We start from the raw sequence: 23,414 nt of genomic DNA, 5'->3' as shown, positions 1-23,414 counted from the left end.
GATGGGATAGTGAAACCGTCACGATAGAGTGTTCTAATATTTGTTAGCGGAGGGAAAAAGAGTAAAGCTCATATTTGCAGAGCATATAGGGTAAATCCAACAGGATGTGAAATATTTTAATGATGAAAATCACGCCTGTGTAACTTCCTCTCTTTTTTTTTCTTTTTTTTTTTTAACAAAATCATTTGAACATTCAGGCTTTCGTTCCACCCAGGCTCCACAGAGGCTGATTTCGCTAATTGGTTTCCATTCATCCAGAGAGAGAGGGGAACTAATCACCAAAATCAGCCTGCATGTGTAGAGTTTGGATGGATTGAAAACATTCCTGAGTGTAGGACGCTACGAGTCACATCGCCACTGCTACACAAGTTTGAGTCTAGATTTAAATGAAAGAGAAAAGAGGGAGAGAGAGAGAGCTGATGTACATGCTGTTCAAACCCAAGTGACTCATTTAATTACAATTTTACTGCAATGTCCTTGTTACTGACACTCCTAATGAAATAATGCTATGCTTTAATGATGTATTTCTAATGGCTGCTTTCGTGCAGTTATGTATAGCAAGGATGTCTTTTGTTTTCATTTCAATGGGTCTTTCCTTTTTTATGTTTTAATACTCTCAGTTCAAGACAATCTATCTATCTATCTATCTATCTATCAGTAATAGATAGTTTTTCTGCATTGTTGTAACTGATTGTTGTTGTTTCTACATAAAGAGACAGAAATAATCCCTCGCTGACACCGCTCCTCGTGTCCATCTGTCGTTTGACTCCGGACACAGATCAGTCAGCACTGTTTGAGGTCTGACTGACACCAGGACACCGTGTAATCCCCTAACCTAATTAATCGTCAAAACTGGGCCTCAGCGTTAATCACTATACGTATGGATTTAAAGGAAGCAGCACACCCTTTGTACAGAGTTTGGTCTTCTTATTTCATTTTAGTCCAGGCCTTTGCTTTTTACGCCAAGCACAGCAGAGGAGAATCTGCAGCGTGTGCTTGTAAAATTACATTTACGTTACATTTCCCTGATAAATAAAATATGAAGGCAATGTAGAAAATCTCATCATATATTCTAATAGTGGCCTGGGTCAGTGTGTGGCTGATGAAGTTTTTTCTTTGCCACACTGATTCAACACACGTCCCTCGATCTGCTCCTCCTAATTAAAAGTTAATGCGAGGTCAGTCAAACACGTTCTCTCTCACACACACACACACATTATCCTGCTCTAACAGCAGAGAAGGCCTTGCTCGCTGTAAATTCTACACATTTTTCATGTTTGTCTTCTTATGTAAGATTGAAAAAATAAAATGCTCAACACCCCAAAAATATAAGATTTTCATCATTTTTATTTAAAAAAATAAATGTCATTAACATAAGATTATTTACATCACTTCAATGAATTAGCATAATTTAACATAATACTTCAGTTTGCCATGATGTGAAAAATGCATGGAAATACATACAAATCATTGAGTATGAATAAAGAGGGAATAATCATTTCTTTATGAACAGTTTCTTTTAATAAATACATGTCATATTGAACAGAATTTCTTCAAATAAGCCTGATATTTCTAAGGACAACAGACACATCTACCTCTTGAGGTATACATTCCATAGTTAAGCAGTACATCTATTGTTTCTCTTCACTCTCACAGTGTTTTGTTGACACGTAAAGATGACTTGATGTTTCTCAAGAAATCCGATGACGGCATTTAGTTGAGTTCCTCGCGCCAGAGTCACTCTCTCAGATCGCGGCGATGGAGGGAATCATTAGCATGAGAATCAAACCTGACTCCATAAACATCTGCACTCTGCATGAAGAAAGTAGAGAGGAAGACAAAAGAATGGAGGGAAGAAAGTTCAAACTTAGTAATAATTAAAATCTCCTTTTATAGAGCTTGCAAAGTGCTGAACAGTCAATAAAAAGCAAACACTTGCCATAAAAGAGATTAAAACAAAAAAGCAAAAGACCACAGGGTAAAAGAACACATAAAAAGAGTAAATGAACTCCCTACATAAAAGTACTGTCATATAAAAGCGATTCTACAGAGATACGATGTAAGAACAATAATATAAAAGGCCATGATAATTCTGCAACCCAACGCTCTTTGCTTATCCCAAATAAAATATGTTTTGACAGCGTTGGATTTGCAATTGTGCCTGATTTTTTTTTTTTTTTTTTTTTTTAAGTTTTGTACACCAGAAATAGCAGCTACTGTTTAACTAAAACAAACTTCCTTTTCATGCTCTGTAAAAATAGGCCCCTGTGCTCTGCATGTTGTTCTTCTCTCCCATTTTCAGGCTGTATGCATGGAGGGATCTTAAGGCTTTTATCCCCGCAGGGAACCAGCCCAAACTCTTTCTCTGTCAATTTTCACCCACTCCCCAATTCAGACAAGCCCTTTTCTCCCACCAAGCCCACAATGAAGGATTTGTCCTCGTTCTCTTTGTCCACCTCTGATATCTTTTTTTGACTGCTCCCTCTCTGCAGACGGCATGCAGCGTATGCAAATACGCTTTCATTGGCGAGACCCCTCCTCTGAATGAATGCAACCTTAAATGAGGCCACACTTTCACACATTTACCGAGGGGCATGGAAACACGCACATATTACAATCAGTGGATTTGCATGGCCGCCGCTGACACGCAGACACTCAGACGTCCAGCACTGACCCATTTTAAAATGCAGGTGCAGAAATGTCAGCGATTATTTTGTCCATATGTCAGTACAGGTCATTTATCCAAACAGCTATAGCGTATTCAAGCTTACGTGAAGCTTCATTTCACCACAAATCAAAGCTCTTCTTGTGCCGCTCCATCAGGCATCCCACAATTAACCATGTGCAAGTTGACGACTCCTTGGGTCACTAGATACATTTGAAGTTTATTATTTTTCCAAGTCCTTCAGATTAATTTGTGTATGTCCACAACAGAGCTGTGATTCAGTTGCTGAACATATTTCATATAATATATACAGTATATATTAAAATAAATATAGATATTAGATGCTACAGAGAAGTTATATTATGCACACATTTTGCTCTTGTCACGATTGACATTGTGAAGTGGTTCGTGATAGTGTGTAATATGTGTGGGAAACACGGCTCTGTAGAGTATGATGATGATTTAAAGGCTGAACTCTTAAGGTTTTTGTGTGGTTTTTTTTCTTGATTTCTCTTTGAAAAGGCTTGAGATTCGATTCAAGAACTTCAGAGACAACGCTTTTGTCTGCACGTCTTGCAAAGTTATGCTGCTCTGACAAGTGATATAGTGACGCTATGTCTTGTAAGCACATGAAACACACACACAGGGAGAGAGAGAGAATCCTCTGATGAAAAGACTGTAACTCTAAAGGTAGGATGAAATACAAGTCTCATGAACATAAAGTGCAGCTCTTGTAGCTAACTTTCCCAAGCTGGCCCGTGCCATCTGTGTGTATGTGTGAATGGGTGGGAGTTTGTGTGTGTGTGTGTGTGTGTGTGTGTGTGTGGAGGGGGGAGGGGGGGTTGACGTCTGCTGGACAACCTTGACAGTTCGGCCTTTTCAGTCGTACATTACTGAGCTGGCCGGCCTCTTCCCCATAGCAACCCTAACAGAGGTCAAAGGCTATTTACCATCACCCTCCTCCTCCTCCTCCTCCTCCTCTATCCACCACCACCTCCTCCCTCTCTTATACTCCAGGGTGGCCACAGACTCCCTTAACCCGTTGACCGGTCACAGACAGAGTGGCTACACCCATGAACTTGAACTTGAGTGAGTGATGGAGTGGTAGCGCACAGAACGGTGGACATAATTGGGATTAAAACGACACCTCCGATGATTCTCCTCTTTCACTTGCCTTGTCACTCTTGTCGTCCTGGTACGGGATAAATGTTACTGCAACTAAATGTGCACAAAAAACGGATTCCCCCTAATGCTCCTCACCCGAGAACCTCGCCTCCCCCTGGTATGATTACAAAGGCCCACTGTATTAAAGGTTCAGACACCTAATTCTCCTCCATTTTGATTGGAGCACACAGGACCCCGACTCAGGGACACCACAACCAACAGACGTAATCTGAAAAGCCTGGGATGCGGAGACTTCCCTCCATCTTCTACTAAGATACTTACCATCAGGCTTTGTGCTAGATTAGTCTCGGCCAAAGTTGCATTAAAGAGCCGTGATGAGCCTCGTTTGACCCACATTGGACCTCATCCAAGACTATGGGCGGCCCCGTGAGCTGGGCTTTATATAAATATATCACAGCAGAGCTGCTTAAACATTAATAGTGTCCACACATAGTGAAGAGAATCCAAAGAGGTAACCCAGGAGCTATATGGTATTAACATTTTATCGCTACTATGGCTACGCTGCTGCACCCACACAGAAAGGGTGGTGAGCGTCGGCTTCTGTCACTTCATCATGTCACATATTATAATTTTCTTGCTCTGAAAATCTCACGCAGCAAAAGCAATACATAGTTAATAATGACTAACAGGAAAAAAGAGGGGGAAAGAAAGAGAAAGGTAATCATCTCTGTTCTGGTATTTGGTATTTTCCGCCTTGTGTCTGGAGGGGAAATACATTTAAAATGTTTTGTTGCTTTATGTACAAGAGGAAGGGCTTGAAGAATAAAGTCACTGAATCTACTGCATGCAAGGAGATTTTTAAATCCTAAATCCTCTTGACGTAGTGTCAAATCCGCTGACCTCACTGTCCAGACACTGGTTTTTGAAACATTCTGGACTGAAGACTGTCTTTGTTTCAGCTCAGATTAAAACAAGACTCTTAGATGGTCACCACATGTTAAAAATTAAAATGAGACACATGATCTGTAACATTGTGTCTTCTCCCTCTTAATCACATGTCATCCTTATCCCAATATATTCCAAAAAAAAGGTGAGAATTACAGACGTAGGTCGTGATTTGACAAATGATTAATGTTGTGGCTGTTTGTTTAACCAAACGTTAGTGAAAGTGACGGTTTGACTGTGAATACATTTCCCTGACAAATTTTCCTCCCGTCACCGCCTCTCTCTGTCGCGGCAGCTCTCACATACAGTTGCAGAGCAGCCTCCCTCTTTAACATACACAGGTCCCTCCATGCTCATCTCCTCGTGGCTCTAGCATGGCACCTGCAGAAGCTATCACGTGCTAACGTCCTCAGCAGAAGGACCCTTATCTCTCCTCTGTCTCCTCTAACTCTAACCACCTGCACCAGCACGGAGCGTAGCTACAGTATCTCCAAGATGAATTCCCTGCCTTCACCTTGCTTTCCCTGCACTGTCAAATCTGCCCGGAGCAACACGCCGCTGCATATCACAGATGAGCAGCACAAAAACACCGTTGCACAGGCGGCCCCATAGTCTTTTATATGAATGAAGAGAGGGATTCATCTTCTAACACGTGGGCCTGCACACACCTACACACATCTACAGTACAAGGCTCATTAATAATCATTATACCCCGGTTACATCATTCAGCTTGTTAGGCACACCCATCGCCTTAGCTGAGTCATTCACAGTGAAACGACCGTAGCGTCACGTTTCTTTTCAGATTTTCATAATACCGGTCCATTTTTTTTTCTTTTCTCTCAACCTGGAAGTGATACGAATGTGTAAGGTCCACATGCATGAAGGACAAACGTGCACGCAGCTGCACTGGAGAAAGATGAAGTGTGTGCATGGTTGATGACAGAGACACTGTCATAGGAAACGGTGCATATGAAAAAATTACAAAGTGTAAAAACATTTTTGAGGTTGTATTGCACCTCTGGCACAATCCAAAGACGACATGTGCGTGTGGTAGTGCGTGGGTTTGGGCATATGCATCGCTAATGCCAGTGAAATTACTCTCATTTAGCAAGAATAAAAAAAAAAAAAACTGAATCTCCATCTCTTTCAGACATGCAGTGGCGGCTGAATGGACTAATGAACAGTCAGGTGGCACTCCAGCGCTCCACCACCAAACCCCCCCTACCCCCACCCCCCCACATATCAAACACACATACACCCGCACAGCACACACATTAAACTCAGCGGCTCGCCCGACCCTGGTGATCTGCACGACAGTCTAATGTCTCAGGCATCTGCTCATGTCTAGTCTGGAGGGTCTTTCCCACCCTGCCCCCCAGCACAGGCCCGCTGCAGCACCAGCACCCACAATGGTGGGAAAGCGGGGTTTTTTTGGGGGGTGGAGGGAGGGATGGGGGGACGACTAAACAGCTATTGAAGGGGTGGGGGTGTAGTTGGGTGTGTGAAGTGACAGAGAGAGAGAGAGTGAGAAAGAAAGAAAGAAAGAAAGAGAGAGAGAGAGAGACAGGGGCTGAATGATAATGTGAAAATGCATAGTGCTGTTCATTAACACACAATCACCGCAGCTGCACATGTTGGCTCTGGACACACATGCTCATGTGCTTCTCTCGCTTTTTCTGCTTCAGGTTGAGACACCGTCTGTTTACAGGCTACAGACCAACTCCTCCATCAGCAGCATGTGTGTGTGTGTGTGTGTGTGTGTGTGTTACGGCTAAAATATCAAATTTTTTTGACTTTACTGCAACTGCAATTTGATTTGCACCATAACTTTTTTTTTTTGGTCACGTGTGTGTGTGTGTGTGTGTGTGTGTGTAATATTTATAGTGTTTTCCTTTTAACATAAGGTGGACAATAACTGCATTAGACAGCATCAACGTGTTTAACTACGAGAAGTTAAAGATATGAACTGTTCCTGATATCAACGTGGTGTCGTGTAATGGGGGACAGAACACAGAGAATTTAAAAAATAACACGGTTAAATTGCAGACTTGTCGTTTGGCTAATTACGTTGGTTCAAATTGCAATTTTTATTTGAAAATGAATAACTGTATTGTGTGTATGTGTGTGTGTGTGTGTGTGTGTGTGTGTGTGTGTGTGTGTGTGTGTGTGTGTGTGTGGTTACAGGGAGGAGCCGGGAAGATTTGCACTCCTTGTCTTTGACATTGTGAGTTTTTTTTTTTTATGAACTCCAGGAAGAGTAGAGCTGCTGCAATGCAGCGACTAATCGTGGATCCTAATAAACAAAAATAATCCTGAAAGTTTTCTGTTTGCCGTCGTCAGAGTTTTTTTTTTTTGTTTTTTTGCCTTGCATCAGTGAAGTCTGATCGTCTGCCTATCAAACACAGTTCTTAATCATGTGTGCAGTGGATGCCAACACTATTACCACGGCGAGCATCGTAATCAATATTAAATTGCTGAGACTAAATGTCTCAAGGCTTGAGGACCAAGGTGTAATCAATCTGAGTGCAGTTATGCAGCTTTAACAACTGTGAATTGATTAACTGTGGCACCTTTGAGCCACAGATCCAGAGCCATGTGTGAACACACACACCTTTCCCAATCTGAACAGTGAAATACACAATACATGTTTATGCCGACTATCGACAAACAAATGGCTCTAAATTCTATCCCTGCTTTGTAAGCAAAACGTTCTTTGTTCACACGGGGAAAATTAAATCTTGGTCTTTGGACGGCGACATTGTTTCTCTGCTTGCATCTGTTAAGATACTGTACAAATGATCTCTATGTAAATTCCACAACATTTCAGGCTGCAAGAATGGACTGGCGAGGTTTGTCAGGCGGAAACACCGTTGCCTGGTGAGCGTCAGCGAGTAAAAGAAGCACCATGACAAGAGAGGGTGGCAGGTTTCCCTCAACCAGTGCCAGCTCATTAATTTTGTTTGCTGCCCCACCAACCCCCACCACCAACCACCGCTCCTCACCCACCGGCCCCCCCTCCCCGCGCATCACCCCTTAACTGCTAATTAGCAGTAGCAGAAGATAGAGAAAAGGGATAGGCCATGTGTGACTGGGGAGGAAATGGGAAACTCTTCTTTTTTTTCCTCATCTTTTCTCCTTTTACCCTTCCCCCCAATCACACACACACACACACACACACACACACACACAAACCAACACAATTACCATCAGTACCCAACAGAAAACCATGATGCAGCTCACCTTGTATGCCAAGCCCAGCCATTTTAGGTGTCGCGGCAACATCTCCCAAGATGGCTCCTCTGAGTGCGCCCATACTCCAGGGAACTGGCAGGGTCTTTCTCCGCCTCCTGGCACGGGCAAGTGTTCCCCGTTGGCAGTACAGATGGCATAAGAGGCTGCAGGGTAAAAAAGGGTGAAGGAGGAGAGGAAGGAGGAGGAGGAGGAGGTGGCAATTCCGGGGTGACCGCGTTTCCTTCTCTCTCTCTATCTCTCTCTCTCTCCTCGTTTGCTTTTAATGAGGGTTATACCATCGTTTCAGGAAAACCCCATCATTCAGCGACGTTAATAGAAAACCTGGAGGAAGAGAAGACAAAAGAGAGGAGACACAGGAGGAAAAAGATGAAAATGATTTCACATCATCCTGGACCGTTAGTGAGTTAAACCCAGCCATGTGGTTGTGGTTTTCCTCCTTCAGAGAGTCCTTTTTTGTGTGTTTTGGCTACAATAACAGCATGAAAAGAATCATTAAAGGCATACACAGGTTGAAACAAGGATGCCTTGGCCCATCCCACACATATAGGCTTAAGTGTTTTTTATTCCCATTCATTAAGGAGGCATGTGACAGGGAAAACCCGGGGAAAGAGGCTCTGACCTCGGCCTTTTCACATATCCAGTATCTCGTGGTGAAATGAAGCAATTAGCCCGGTTTGACAGCGAGCTCCGCAGCAAAAGGTAGTTAACAGAGTGAATGAAAACTCTCATCTCACTTTGGTGCTCTTCAGGCTTTTGGTGGCATTCTCTGTGCCGAGCGTTTGCTGCGCACGGCGCTGAAGTACTGGGTTAAAGAGGTTCAGCTCCTGACTACAGGATGGCCCTGGCCTTCTCATTGAGGAGATACACAATGTTTCCTAAAGGCTTTAAATACCCGAAGCTAAGTCTGTGTGCGTGCGTGTGTGTGTGTGTGTGCGTGTGCAGGGTGCTACACCACTCAAACGCATTATTAGTCGTCCTGCAGACATTCTCTTTTCTTTCATTTGTAAACAAAAGGTTTCAAGTGATATTTGAAATCCGTGGCTGAAGATGAATGAAACTATAAGGTGGGAAAGGGAAATCGGTAGTTCCTGTTTACGTATTCAAGAAATTGAGAAACTCGCACATACATTGCACATCATTCTACTCGTGTCTCTCTTTCAATGCCAGTAAAAATTAAAAAAGAAAAAAAGGCTGACACAAATTTATTTCATAAATCAAGTGTTTTGTTCTTTTACTTGAGCGGAGAAAGAAAGCACAGGTGTAAACGATAAAATTAGACACTGAATTAAAAAATGAAGGCTAAATTCCATCAGCTGCTCTGACACTGTGCATGCAGCAGGGGCAAATGAAATAGATGGCAGCCATTGTTAATGTCGATGACAATCAAAATGTCTGCTGTGAACGAGGCCTGCTGCTGCTGCCCGACCAACACTGATTGTTCATTCTGCAAAATTCTAAATCTAAATCTTGGAGAAGAATAAAAAAGATTCAGGAGTTGTTTAAGATTCAGCAGAGAGTGTGAACAGACTGGCCCTAAATCTGGTCCAGATTTATCCACTCTGGACCCTAAAGGCCGTTCACACACCTCGTTATATGTAATCTGAATGAGATTAAGAGAGCACAAAGCAAAGACATGCAGTCTAATCCAACTGCCTGCAATTTCCCTCTTTCCTTCATTAAGAGTCAAAATATCTACTTTTTTATTTAAAATGGTCTTGTTTTTTTTGTGGAAGAGTCTGCAAACTATTATGAAATAGAAGTGAAATATATATGTATTATTTGGTCTCAGTATTTTGTATTAGCATAAATCACTTTAACAACAATTTGAAGAAACAATGACGCCGTATAAAAAACAAAAAAAAAACAAGTTCTTACCTTTTTTGAGGTGAAAGTCAAAATCCACTGTGGTGACTTTAAAGCCCGAGCGGTTCCCAACGTTACGGAAGCCATTTTTACTTTCGGTTATCTAGCTTTATGACAGGTATTTAACACTCATACAGCTAGATAACCAAAGACAAAAACAGACCTCCACTGTCACATCCTGTTCTCCAGCAGGCCGACACCACACTGGCATAATCTAGAGAGAAAAGGAAGAGAGGAAGAAAGAGAGGATGGATGACATGTGAAAACATCTGCAGCATCTGTCCATCACAGCTAAACAACTGAGGACAATCCTTTTACATTAGACCCACAGCTACAGATGCAGCCTGTGTTGTTGGCAAAGCCGCATTATTGTATAACTGAGGTATACGTTAAATGTTCATGTCATGATTGATCAAGTGTCTGCTTAAAGGCCTGCTCACTGTTGACCCAATTATAAATGGCATTTTCAGCACCATGTGCATTTAAATTTTATTTTATTTTTAAATATTTAAAATGTTGTTAATGCTAAAGAATAAAATAATATTTGAAATGTATAATTATGTGGGAGACTATAGTTCAGATTATATGTATATGTATATGTATATATATATACATATATAAGCAGAATAATTTATAAATAAAGCAGCACATGAGATGTTGAGCACAATCAGAGCTTAAAAATCTGTGGCACATTTCTAACCTCACTCACACACTGCACGTGTTTCAGGCTGCATTCAAAAACATGCTCGTGCACACACTGAGCTGTGTTCATAGTTAAAATTAAAACACGTGCAAAGATCATTTCAGGAGCATAATATACCGTAGAAGAGTCTGTGCATTAAGACACACTCCTAAATATGTATAATGTGAGGCTTCCTTCTGTATTTTTTTTTTACGCTGTTTTTAAATGATTAACATCATCAATTCAAGTAGAAAATAATAATAAAATGTTTAAATAAGAGCATGGAACAATAACCATGACCATGAACCTGAGACAAATAGGAACAGACACGGCTCTCTGATGCAGCAGGTTACATGATCAACAGCACACTCTTACTCTCACTTATTTTTAAATGTCCTAAATCTAAATTAAGCTGGGCTTTAACACGCTTTAATTTGGTCTCGGCTCTTTAAAGCTCCTGAGGGTGAGTGGTGGTGGTGGTGGTGGAGGGGGACAACGGAACGAACCCCCCACTTTTAATGAGAGTTGTGATTGGCCTACTTCTTCTAAAACTGGACTGTTTCACACATCACATGCAGGATTATCCGCACAGGCTATTACACAAACCAATTTGTGACTGTGGTCATAATATTTCAGGCCTGAGGAGCACGAGTGTGATATTCCAGCACTTTATAGACAAGAACAAGAGGGTTTGTCTTCTTTAAATCAGCCTCAAAAACACCAAGTTACACACAAGGGCGTTTCTTTTTGATTAAATATGTCAACAACAATAATAATAAAAGTAATAACACTAATAATTTGACACATATATCCTATATTGTAGGGGAGGAGATTGTGTGCAGGTGAAAATGTGACGCGTCTCTTACCTTTTTTTTTTTTTTGTCGTGGATTAAAAACAAGTGTGTCCTCCTGAGCTCGAGCACAATTTCCCACATCACATGAGTGCAGCTGCTGCTCTGTGGCGACTTCACTCTCCTCATCCTCATCCTCATCATCACCATCATCTCATCCTCCTCAGGCTCGCGCTCAGCCTCATCCTCCTCCTCGCTCCTCCAGCTTCTGTCTCTCCTCCAGGCTGCGCGCTGCCTCCTCTACTGTCACACAACGCGCTCCCGCACTGACGTCATAGCAGGAGCAGGCCGCTGCGTCCACCAATCACAGCGTCCGCCGACTCCGAAGAGCGCACGAGAACAGCAAGAGGTCTCACTCCGCCTGGTTTTTCTTTCATTTGTTTTTTTTCTTTCTTCTTTCCCGGAGTCGCAAAGACTCTCGTGTGACAGACATTAACACATTTGCTGTGTATATATGGATATATATATTTATATTTTATTCGCAATACCTCAAAAATAAATTAATTAAAGTTTTCATCATGAAGTAAATAAAGTCTGCAAAGAATGGACAATTCTTACTTTCTGTTGCTTTCACTTTCACTGGTCTGTTTTCCTTTTAAGTCATTTTATTTTATAAGATATTTGCTCTGTTATCTTGTGTCGTGATTGGTTTCCTCTTAAGCTGTTTGCTTGATTTTGTTGTATTTTCCAACATTGTTGGTTGATATTTGCCCTACTATTTAATACTAATATCACTATATTAACCAACCACATAAAATCATGAGAGTCGCTCTCTTTCTTGTCTTTTATGTGAATAAAAAGTCTGTGCGCCTGCTGTTTGCTCTTCTTCTTGCTTTGAGTCGCTTCTTGGGGACAAATGAAGTTGAACAGAGTTGAACAATGATAATATTTTTTACACAAACAAAAGGATCCAGGTCTATTTACTTTAGTAGTTGAAATTTACTTTTTTTTTGAGCAGTCTCATGAAAGTTTACATAGAAAGTTCATTATTTCAATTAAATTATTCCATTTGATTTGGACTGTATTTTGTATTCATTGATGTTGACTGGATAATTAAACATTATATTCCTTATTCTCTGTGTAGCTGTAAAGTATGTTGTTTTTTTGTAAACCTTATTTTTGTGTTTCCATGTTGCTTCATGTATTATGTGTTACTGATAAGACTTTAAAATGAGAGAGTAAGTAACATGTATTAATTGTGCACACACAGTCAGACTGTCACATTTTATTCCCTGACAAATCATGACATGTTCTGGCAAATTCATTTTAGTTGTCCTATAGTCTGTTTCAGAATCCATAAACTACATATTTGTTGTTTTTCTCATGCTGGCATTGTCTAAAGAAATCTCCACTCATCTCTTCTCATCTTAAAAAAAAACCCACTATAGGCAGCAGGCTCATCTTAAATGATTAATTCATTTTTTGAATGGAGGTTACATCTTCTTTCTTCACACATCACACACAGTACTGGCCAGGAATGTTCAAGTCTCATTACTGTAGTGATTTTAAAGATATAGTATGCACTCTTTATGTTTCTTCAATTCAAGATATTGAATGCAATAAAAATAAAATAATAATGCTTTTCAGGTTTTGTCTTAAATTCCACAGTGTACTGGGAGAATTTGGGGTCGGGGGGCATTGTGTCCATGCATAAGGAGCCCGCCATAGGCTATTGTAAGTTCAGACAATACGTAAGTGCAGAACAGAAGGACTTCCCGCTCGTTTCAGTCCACAGTTTCACTAACTTAAGGCCAGAGTGAGCACTCTTGACCAGATACAGGATCTTTGAGGTCAATGGCAAGTCCTGGCCATGAGACCAAGAGCCATGGTCAAGAGTCATTTTAGTATTTTAACTCCAGTTTGAATAAAATGTAATTTTAACACTTCATTAAAACAAATAAGACGTATTTTTATCCACAATAGCTGCATATAATTGGGACAGTAGACTACACTGAAGGATAGACTGTAGGTGACAGGCTACTCATTGTCTCTGAACAGTTGTTTAATTTTGATTGAGTGAATAGATCCACTAGTGTTTGGTGATTTAATCACCAAACTACCTCTGCATCCCAACTCCAAATCTGTCTCACTAAATATTTAATCTTGAAATAAATATTTTGACCTGTGCACACAGGTTAATTTATACTAAACTGCAAAATAAATTAGGAATGAAATAACCTATAGCTGAACAAAAATACTTTACTGACCTTTACTGGCATCCAGCTTACATCAGATTTAGCTGTGTGATTTCTGTCATAATGCAGGTGTGTGTGTGTGTGTGTGTGTGTGTGTGCGCACAGAGATATTTACGGACACAATGTAAAATGCACTTCTCTTTTATTGACACAACAGACATGGACTGAATCATGGACAACATGTGAGCAGTCAGTCAGCAGCAGGAGACAAAGGCACATGGCCATTCAAGTAGATGCAGTCTGTCACACACACACACACACACACACACACACACACACACACACACACACAGGCTGTGGTAGCAGCGGCAGTCATCATAGGATTCCAAAGATGATGTCCGGCTGGAAGAGGACAAATGATCTGTGAGCTCATGTTCAACATAAACGAGCAGGACAAAATGTCCAGGCTGAATGCTGCAGTCTGTCACTCACTCGCTGCAGGAGGTGCTGTCCCGGGAAAGAGTGGGAGGCTGGAGGCCGGCCATCTTGTCCCGCTGCTTTGCAGCGTAGATATCCATAGAGGTTCGCCCCTTGGAGGGAAATGCTGGCCACAACAAGACACTAAGGGGGAGAGAGAGACAGATCGATGGACAGACAGACAAATGGGGATGTGCAGGTGTGTATTACGTGAGACAGGTGGGCAGGGGCACACTCAAGAGCAACATGTGTCTCACCAGCCATTTAATCTTCAAGTCGAAGAGGGAGGTGAAGAAGAAGAATGTCCAAATGAGAGGACAGACGATTAAACCCAGCCAAAATATCCTCTCCTCTGCCTCTGTCCCAGTGTTGCTGCTGGGAGTCTGCACAACACACACACAAACACACACGTTTGCACAGCAATCAGAGCATTCATAGACATAATGCATTCTAGCCACTTACCCTAACCTTAACCATCACAACTAAATTCATAACCTAAACCTACACCCAATTCTAACCCTAGCCCTAAAGCCAAATATTAACCCTCAAAAAGCACTTTTAATGAGTGACAGAATGGGAGGAACACACAAAATGTCCTCACTCCCTGTGGTTTATTCGTTTTTTGGGTCTTCCCAAAGACACCCAGACACACTGGTTCATGCAGCTATCCTTTTAAGGACATGCATTGATTATCTCTAACCTTAACCCTAATCAGTGAGTGCCTAGCCCTAACCTTAACCTAACCACAATTCAGATGTTAGCCCTAAACTTATCCAGTTCCTCAGAAAAGAGTTTTGGTCTCCATGAGGACTACAGTTTGTACCAGAAAGGATGCTAAAAACACACACACACACACACACACACACACAGACAAATACAGTGTCTCACTTTTTTGGCCTCAAACACCCAGAGGCTCCGTCCGTCTTCATCGATTTGATTCCACCAGCGCAGTCCCACCAACAGTCTGCCACTCACATTCTGAAACAACACAGGACAACTGTGCCGTAGGAACCGGTGACGAGGAAGAAAATAAAGTGATGTATACTGAGTGTGAAGAACAGGACTGAAACGTAATGGAGCTCTCACCTTGACTGACCAAAAGTCAAAGGAAAGCAGAGTTATGATCAGGACAAAACAGGATGCAAAGTTCTTACTGATCCAGTCACAGAGCAAATAGGCAATGATGGCGACCACTCGGAAGAACAGGTGGAAGAAGGAGGCCAGGGGGTGTCTGCAATGGCAGGAAATTAACTTCAGATTAGCAATCAGTGGTTACAAAACCTTTTCTTGAGGACCCATACTTTTTATGATTATTTATATCGAGGAGCCCCTCAAATAATCTGAAACAAATTCATAATATTTATTTCATTATATTCTGTGTAGAATTTTGAATACAGTTTAGAACAGATTACCTTCTGTGGAAAGTGCAAGGTGTTAAATGCTTTCTCTTTATATTTCAGGAATACCTTTCTCTTTTGTATTATAATATACTTGTAATATTCCTGTTACAAACACATTCCAAGCAGCCTGACATTTCATGAGCACTCTTAGACTGTTTTTCCTGAGCCGTCTCTTTGAGAAATTCAGCTTCCTCCTCGTGTGTCACATTTGCAAACATCCTCGTTGTCACAACTTTTATTTTTTAACTATACGGTAAGTTTTAAGGACTAGTGTGTAAGAAAAAATGACATCTACGAGACTGTAAGAGACAGGTGGATGTTGCACACCATTAAGGATGTTGTTCTACTTTAAAAAGTAGAAACATGACAAGATCTATAAATAAATCTTAATAAAATAAATAGTCTCCATAAAGCAAGGCCTTTTTGTTGAATACATACTTCTTGTCTGCAGATAAACCCTCCTAAATATTACACACCAGACTTTTAAAGATGTAATATGTCGTATTTGTGCATCAAATGTTTCTAACACCGCCTTTTAGCATCTCTGCTCTAACTTCCAGCTCCAGGTCAAACCCACTATGAAATATGAGAGCATGGTTAGCCAGTGTGTTGTCTTTTTTTTATTCTACAGTGTGTATTTCTCACTGATGGACAAAGAATACTCATTGACACTTGCTGCTTGCTCTGCCGTGGACAAAACAAGCCAACAATTCCCATGATCCCACACGATCATCAAACAAACAAAGCCTGTTGTTATTGACATATTCAGTCAATACATTTTTAGTGCAACCCTTAAATTGAGTTGTTTTACTCACCAAAAATGAAATGAATGTTCTATATTTTACACATCAGTTATTATAACCTTGAAATCAAAAGGGCTTCATGACCCCCCATGGAGCTTTGGGGCCCACCAGCTGGTATCAGGGCCCCTGGATTGGATCCTCTGGATGAATGACCCTAAATTGTGTGAACTAAAGTAGACAAGGGGACTTGTTATTATAATTGCATTAACTATAAAAGGAAAAAGAAGCCTGCATGTGAGGGAAAATGTCCACTTGGGTCACTGCAATTGTTTATTTTATTTCATTTTATATTGAACTATGACAGGTCGCAAATTCTCAAACTGACGATCCCAAATCAAAGCGAAAAGAACGCACAAAATAAAGGTATAATAATAATAATATTTTCTGCAGTGCACCTCATGACTGCGCCTCTCCGCGCCCTCTCCTGCTCGTCATCAGCAAAGTCCAGCTCCACATCCTCTGTGTCATCCGCCATCGTCTGACAAGAAGCGAAGACAAAGCACAAACAAACACAGGGGGATTTTTATCCCACACCTTTAGCGAAGATAAACGCAGTGTGTTAAGAAAATAATAGCATCGTTTGTTTTATTTCATGACAATGGATGGATGAAGCAAAACGCAGTTACCGTTTGAGCCGAGCGTCACTGGACTATTGGGCTGGAGCAAGGTGTTGCAGTGAAATAAGCCCGACACTGCCTCATCCTCTGCCGGTACTTTCGCCACCATATCCACAAGTTTTATCCGCTAAATTGACCACTACTACTAGTCCTTGGTGGCACAGCAAAAAATAATAAATAACTGTTATTCTATTGTTGTAAGTAGATCATTATTGAACTGAAGAGGTTTCATTTCAATCATATTTTTTTTAAAAAGACTAAAGATCGACCACGGCAGGACTCGAACCTGCAATCTTCTGATTCGAAGTCAGACGCCTTATCCATTAGGCCACGCGGTCGGGGTGAGTATGCCACAGTCATACAACAAATTTTATATAAAACATAAGTGAGTAGGTAACGTTAAAGGTCGGGTGTTTTATCACTGCTTTATGCTGTAAATATTATTCCGCGTTTCGATTTCCTGCCGAACACAGAATTTATGAGAAATCTGTACAACTGCGGTACAATTGCTTGCAGGTTGCTGGTGCAGTCATCCGGGCCGCTTAGCGGCGCTAAAGAGTTGTCCTACTTCAGAAGCCTGTGGAGTAGTTGAGATGTTGACATGCAGAAGCATCAGCCTCATGTCCTGTGGTGAGGCGACTTTAAACGCTGTTTTATTGTTTGATAACTTAACATTACTCAAGATAACACAACAACGGTAAGCTTCCTTTCCTTCCTGCTTTCGTTCCGAATATAACCAAAACATTTAGCAAGCACACGACTTAATGGCGACAAAGGTGTGTAGTTGCTCTCAGGTTAGCAACACTTTCCTCGGTGGTAAACATCATGCTAAACATTGATAAACTGAATAGTGCTGTATTAATTTGGCCCAGTAATGTAGGTCAATAGTTTTACCGTCACACTATGTTAGAGATCATTATGCTAACGTTGTTTTTGGCTCTTAATTTAACGCTAATTAAAAATTAACTGTGAGCTCAAACTGAAAAATATGCAAAATAGGTAATATAAAGTATGTAGACATGAGTAATATGACCAGAAGGAAACATTTGTTTGGCTAAAGAGCACCTGTCAGATGAGCTGGAGCCATGTAGCACTTCCTTTCTGTCCTTCCTTGTAATCATGTTGCTGGTGTCGCTTCACTGTCTTCCAGCTCTGCTGTGAAGTCCCCATGAGGTGATGCTGCATGTGTTTCGCTGTCCTCTGCAGAGGCATCTCATCTCTCCACAATGGACGTGCCTGCGCTCCCTGCTCTCCACCAAGCCTCACTCCCTTCAAGGCGAGGACTCCACAGAGACCCGTCGGAATCCCCTCAACATTCAGATGCTGTCAAAGAACCTCCATAAGCAAATCTTCCAAGGACAGGAACCAGAATACAGAGAGGAAGATGTGGAGCGCGGCATCAGGCATTTGCAAAAACACCAACTGTGGGGGAAAGAAACGTCACTGTTGCCAGACGTCGAGCTGAAACTTCCTCAGATGTATGGCAAAAACATCGACGAACACTTCCGTGTCCTGGCCCAAAATCAGAGCCTTCCATACCTTGAGGCTGCCATTGACCTGCAGCAGGCCGAGCTCCCTCCCATGCCACAGGAGTGGAAGTGGGAAGTTGGCTGGACGCGCTATGGGTCCGATGGGGAGAGTCAGAGGGTGGACTTCCCAGAGGAGTCAGCTCTGGTGTTTGATGTGGAGGTGTGCATGTCAGAGGGACGGTGTCCCACAATGGCAGTTGCTCTGTCTCCCACTAACTGGTGAGGATGAAGAACTGTATTGATGATGTAAATGGAAGACATGCACCTACAGGCATTTAACTACTTATTGTTAATCGCACTGTTTTTCCCAAACTTTCTGTAACTTTTCAAATACAACACACTACCGCAACCCAATTCACAACATTTCTGACCTGTAAAATAAATTTGAATGGGTAAACCAGGCATTTCCAAGAGATACAGTATATGTTTGATGAATTAATCTTAACTTTATTCTATAGATATTATATAAAACACATCCACACAAATCTAAAGTAAAAGACACAGTTATTATTTGGCAACTCAAATAAAATCTGACTGATTAAGTTAACTATGGTGTAGCGAGGTGATGGATTTATATAGCCCCACGAAAGGAAACGAGGATTAAAAAAAACATAAATATGCTTTTCTATGTGACAATTAAAACAGGCAGCAGTTACATTATTTGTCTTTATAAATCGCCCACTTTCTAGGTATTCCTGGTGCAGTAAGCGTCTGATTGAAGAACGATACTCCTGGTCAAACCAGCTGACGCTTGCTGACCTCATACCACTTGAGACACTGACGAACTCTGTCTACCCTCCGAGAGGCCTGTGGAAAAACAGGCTCATCGTCGGCCATAATGTCAGTTTTGACCGATCATTCATCAAGGAGCAATACTTACTCAAGGTAACCGCTTCCTAGCATCCTGACCTCTTCAACCTATGTTGTGGAAGTAAATGGGAAGTTCTGTTGTTTGTATCTCAGGAAAGTTTATTTACTGTATACAACAGAAAACAATGTGTTTTTTTTCCTTTTTTCCTAAAGGGTTCAAAGGTGCGCTTCATGGATACCATGAGTCTTCATATGGCCATATCAGGACTGACTGGGTTCCAGCGCACACTGTGGATGGCCAGTAAGATGGGCAAGAAGCGGGGTCTTCAGGAGGTCAAGGAACACATTAAAAAGACTGGACAAAAAAGACAGGGCACAATGGTTTGTCTCTTTGTCTCCAAAGTTTCTCCACATCACGTTTTTACTCGTCCTATTGCTGTTTTCACATCAGCAAAACTCAGTGTGGCTATTTGTGGCGTGCAGGTCGGCTCGTGGGACTGGGTGAATATCAGCAGCATTAATAACCTCGCTGATGTCCACGCACTGTATGTTGGAGGGCCACCACTGAAGAAAGAGGCCAGAGAGACATTTGTCAAGGGCACCATGATGGATGTCAGGAACAACTTCCAGGTCAGAGGTTCATTATAAACTGTGCCAGACTGTCGGTCATCATAAGTCAAATGCAGTCGTTTCTAAAAGGTCTTGTGACTTGCATTCATCACAAAGCACAGGTTGGCAAATAATTGTGCCTTTGCTGACCTCTACAGGAGTTGATGCAGTATTGCGCCATGGATGTTGAGGCCACACATCAAGTCTTCCTAGAACAGCTGCCTCTCTTCATGGAAAGGTCAGAACATCTCAGCCTACAAATACAATGATTCAGTGTGTTTTCGCATTAACACACACAATGGTTATTTGTGCATCATTAATCTTGTCTTGATTGTCTTTTGTAAGGTGTCCTCATCCAGTGACCTTTGCAGGCATGCTGGAAATGGGCGTGAGCTACCTGCCTGTCAATCAAAACTGGAATCGATACCTGGAAGATTCTCAAGACATTTACGAAGAGCTGCAGAGGGAGATGAAGAAATCTCTGATGACCCTGGCAGACGACGCCTGCCAACTGCTGCAGGATGAGAGGTGGGGAAACATTTACATTTAAAGATCCTGTGTGTAAAATTCAGAAAGGTTTATCAGCCAAAATTAAACTTATACTACTGATAAGTGTATAACTGCTTTAAAATAAAGAAAATCTGCCTTTCATGGGTTTAGAATAAGCCTTTTTGACTTAGGCAAGGGAGATTTTTGGAGACAGCCGTCTTGCTCTGCCATATTGTTACAACAGTTGACGTCCCTTTGTGAAGGTCACTGCTTTTCTGTAGTAAGAGGGAGTAATGAGAGGTTTGTAGTCTCACCATTAGATGTCACTAAATCTAATACTTAATGTTGATGAAGTATGATAGATTGTTGCCTACTTAAGTCCAAGAAATGTGGTCTCTATTGTGCTTTGTACAAAAAATCCACTGAACAGCATATATTTAACATTTAAGATACAAAGATGACCCGTGGCTTTGGGATCTGGAGTGGGACGTGCAGGAGTTCAAGCAGAAGAAAGTAACAGCCAGCAAGAAGAAACAGTTGAAAAAAGCTGTTGAAACAGAAGTTAATCCTCCTCCTCCTCCTCCAGAAAGGGAAGAAGGTAAAAAGCACTCAGAAGCTGGATATTTGTTTGTTTTTTTAAAGCCGTCTTTCTTACAGTTGAGTTCTCGTCATATTAGATCCAGGTCCACCATCTGAAGAGGAGATGGCAGATGCTCACCCCAGCAGACTGGCTGTGGAGAAACTGAAGGAAACAGTAAGCCGACTTCCTAAGAGAAGGCAACATCTGCCTGGACATCCTGGGTAAGAGCACAACCAGACCACTGAAGCCAAAGAAATCCACGTTATTGTCCTTTTCTACCTATAGATACATCAGTCCTTCTCTTCTCTTTATGGTGTCGTCAGGTGGTATCGTAAGCTGTGTGAGAAGATGTCAGAGGAGGAGAGCTGGTCACCTGGAGCCAGCCTGATCAGCCTACAGATGAGACTGACGCCGAAGCTGATGGGTCTGACATGGGATGGATTCCCTCTGCATTACTCAGAGAAACATGGATGGGGCTATCTGGTACCTGGACGCAGGGACAACCTTGATTCTCAGGAGGAAGACACTGGACCTGTGTGCCCACACAGGTACTTCATCCACTGCTCTTGACTTCCAAGCATGATAGAGTACTTCTCATAAAAGATATGAGCTTGTTAGCGTCTTCATGAATGGCTGTTTATGTGTCGTTTTTATTTAAAGTGTAAATGAAAAGCATTGTTGTGTTTCACAGAGCTATTGAGAGCGTTTACAGAGAGTATTGTGAGCAGAACAGCAAAGAGCGTCCTCAGGATCTGGACTCCAGTCTTCCAGATGATCTCATGTTGACCGACAGCGCAGTGTGGTCAAAGGTACAAACATTCATGATTAATGCAGCATCAAATTGTGGTTGTTTATTTTTTGTTTGTTTTAAAGATCATGTAAAGCTAATGCAGAGTTTCTCCTCTTCACAAATTGCATATATTACAAAATAAATAATGCTCCTGCTCCTACAAAAACACACGCTCTGACACTTTCTTTAAAATTCCTTAAGATGAGGAAATACAGTAGAGAAGAAGAACAGAAAGACTCCTGCTGTGAGGCTGCAGGTATCGCATATAGAGAAAGAGGGAGAGCAGGACTGTAGCTAAACCAGCTTTGTGTTTTTGTGAAATAAGTCGTTAAATGGTGAAAAGGTTGCTTCTCTACATGTTAACTGAACAGGACGGTTAAAACTGGAGCGTTTGTGTTAATATTCTATTCAAACACTGACATAAGCGTACGTCTGTCCCTATTAAATCAACTTTTTTAATCATTTGAATTTGGCAAGGTGGTTGGTAACTCTTTCTCCTGTGAGGTGTTTGAGTCAGAAGAGGTATTTTTGCTTAAAGGCTCAGGAGTTTGTGTCGTGACAAAGATGTTTTTGTTTGTTGTTAAGGTGGAGGAGTTGGGTTCCCTGGAGAGTTTGACGGAAGACATTGAAGTTAAAATGATGAGACCTGGGGAAAGGACCAGAGTAAAAAAACATGCTGTGAGTAAATTATTATCTGTATCATGAACATACTGTTCGTAAATTCCCGGACTGTACAATTTGACCGGTGTTTGCAACTGGAAGTTCACAGACTTACTTCCTGGGCTTCACCACAAAACTACACCTGTTTTTATCTACAATCTATGACCATGAACTCATTTATGACGGTATTGTGCTGTGTATTGTTGCTTTCATTCTACATTTTCTTCAGTGTGAGACATCATTTTGTCTTCTGTCAACAACATTCCCAGGATTCCCCTAATGTCCCAGAGCATAGCCAGTGCCATTATCACCATGGAAACGGTCCATATAATGACGTAAATATCCCAGGGTGCTGGTTTTTCAAATTACCTCACAAGGTAAAGTGAAGTTTCAGCATTTTCCTTGAAGTTTCCTTAATAACCCGGAGCTTTTCTCACTAAAAACGATCTCACTGGATATTTTTGTTTCAGGACGGTAATCAAAACAACGTCGGCAGTCCTTTTTCAAAAGACTTTCTGGCCAAAATGGAGGACGGAACACTCGGGGCAGGACGGAGTGGAACGAATGCTACTCGAGCTCTGGAGATCAACAAAATGATGTCCTTCTGGAGGAATGCCCATAAACGTGTCAGGTAGCTGTTCGTTTTCCTCATGTTTGTGGATCAGCTTTGTTCAGGATAAAGTCAGTGATTTCTCTGTGTGCCCTCACAGCTCTCAGATGGTGCTGTGGCTGCGTAAAGGAGAGCTTCCCCGCACCGTTGTCAGGTTAGTCTGGTGCCTCAGTTACAGTAGTTGATAGTGATCTGATATATAAGGGGGAAACACTCATTGTACATTAAAAATGTCCTCCCATAGAAACAAAGAATTTGATGAAGAGGGACAGTATGGTGCCATATTACCTCAGGTCGTAACTGCTGGAACAGTAACACGTCGAGCTGTGGAACCAACATGGCTGACTGCCAGTAACGCTCGGGTAAGAGTCGATCAAGAAAAGCTGCACATCACGTCGTACGACAAAAAATTGCAGTATTTTGTGTCCACAGCGGGACCGAGTAGGCAGCGAGCTGAAGGCCATGGTGCAGGTGCCACCCGGGTATCACCTGGTTGGAGCAGATGTCGACTCTCAGGAGCTG

At 41.7% G+C, this 23,414-nt stretch overlaps 2 protein-coding genes, 1 long non-coding RNA gene and 1 other non-coding gene across 5 annotated transcripts in view; 1 reads left to right on the top strand and 3 right to left on the bottom strand.

The window, feature by feature from the left end:
* Window positions 1–1,329: 1,329 nt before the first annotated feature.
* Window positions 1,330–10,001, bottom strand: LOC131469820 (uncharacterized). The gene is made up of 3 exons (XR_009241841.1): window positions 9,863–10,001; window positions 7,976–8,308; window positions 1,330–1,812 (listed from the first exon to the last, which is right to left on the bottom strand). It is a non-coding gene; the product is annotated as an uncharacterized LOC131469820 (long non-coding RNA).
* A 3,702-nt stretch (window positions 10,002–13,703) lies between these two features.
* Window positions 13,704–17,024, bottom strand: LOC131469817 (Golgi apparatus membrane protein TVP23 homolog A-like). Its single transcript, XM_058645173.1, has 7 exons — window positions 16,825–17,024; window positions 16,594–16,676; window positions 15,082–15,226; window positions 14,884–14,973; window positions 14,253–14,378; window positions 14,011–14,139; window positions 13,704–13,920 (listed from the first exon to the last, which is right to left on the bottom strand). Exons 2-7 carry the CDS (start codon window positions 16,671–16,673, stop codon window positions 13,894–13,896), a joined length of 597 nt encoding a protein of 198 aa, XP_058501156.1. The 5' UTR covers window positions 16,674–16,676; window positions 16,825–17,024; the 3' UTR covers window positions 13,704–13,893.
* Window positions 17,025–17,080: 56 nt separating this feature from the next.
* On the bottom strand, window positions 17,081–17,153 carry trnar-ucg (transfer RNA arginine (anticodon UCG)). The gene has a single exon. It is a non-coding gene; the product is annotated as a tRNA-Arg (tRNA).
* Window positions 17,154–17,330: 177 nt separating this feature from the next.
* polg (polymerase (DNA directed), gamma) overlaps window positions 17,331–23,414 on the top strand; it is a 12,672-nt gene continuing 6,588 nt past the window's right edge. The window contains exons 1-17 of one of the 2 annotated variants that reach the window (XM_058645168.1): window positions 17,331–17,445; window positions 17,966–18,563; window positions 19,034–19,229; window positions 19,368–19,535; window positions 19,638–19,784; window positions 19,922–20,001; window positions 20,109–20,291; window positions 20,702–20,850; window positions 20,930–21,053; window positions 21,156–21,380; window positions 21,524–21,641; window positions 22,208–22,300; window positions 22,552–22,659; window positions 22,753–22,913; window positions 22,993–23,046; window positions 23,137–23,254; window positions 23,325–23,414. The exon at window positions 23,325–23,414 is cut by the window's right edge and continues 46 nt beyond it. In XM_058645168.1, coding sequence (XP_058501151.1) covers window positions 17,992–18,563; window positions 19,034–19,229; window positions 19,368–19,535; window positions 19,638–19,784; window positions 19,922–20,001; window positions 20,109–20,291; window positions 20,702–20,850; window positions 20,930–21,053; window positions 21,156–21,380; window positions 21,524–21,641; window positions 22,208–22,300; window positions 22,552–22,659; window positions 22,753–22,913; window positions 22,993–23,046; window positions 23,137–23,254; window positions 23,325–23,414 — 2,586 coding nt within the window. In that variant the 5' untranslated portion in view covers window positions 17,331–17,445; window positions 17,966–17,991. Of the gene's footprint in view, window positions 17,513–17,965; window positions 18,564–19,033; window positions 19,230–19,367; window positions 19,536–19,637; window positions 19,785–19,921; window positions 20,002–20,108; window positions 20,292–20,701; window positions 20,851–20,929; window positions 21,054–21,155; window positions 21,381–21,523; window positions 21,642–22,207; window positions 22,301–22,551; window positions 22,660–22,752; window positions 22,914–22,992; window positions 23,047–23,136; window positions 23,255–23,324 lie in introns of both variants that reach the window. The other variant, XM_058645167.1, reaches the window with a different exon arrangement.

This window comes from Solea solea, chromosome 12 (assembly GCF_958295425.1).
Source record: "Solea solea chromosome 12, fSolSol10.1, whole genome shotgun sequence".
Classification (NCBI taxonomy): domain Eukaryota; kingdom Metazoa; phylum Chordata; class Actinopteri; order Pleuronectiformes; family Soleidae; genus Solea; species Solea solea.
Note: the sequence above shows the minus strand (reverse complement) of the source record. Positions and strands in the feature narration are given on the sequence as shown.

Coding starts and splice junctions, on each gene's coding strand:
- LOC131469817 (XM_058645173.1), bottom strand. CDS start 16,673: ATGGCGGATGACACAGAGGATGTGGAGCTGGACTTTGCTGATGACGAG. Junction 15,227..16,593: donor CGGAGAGGCGCAGTCATGAG/GTGCACTGCAGA, acceptor CTGCCATTGCAG/ACACCCCCTGGCCTCCTTCT. Junction 14,140..14,252: donor ACTTGAAGATTAAATGGCTG/GTGAGACACATG, acceptor TCTCCCCCTTAG/TGTCTTGTTGTGGCCAGCAT.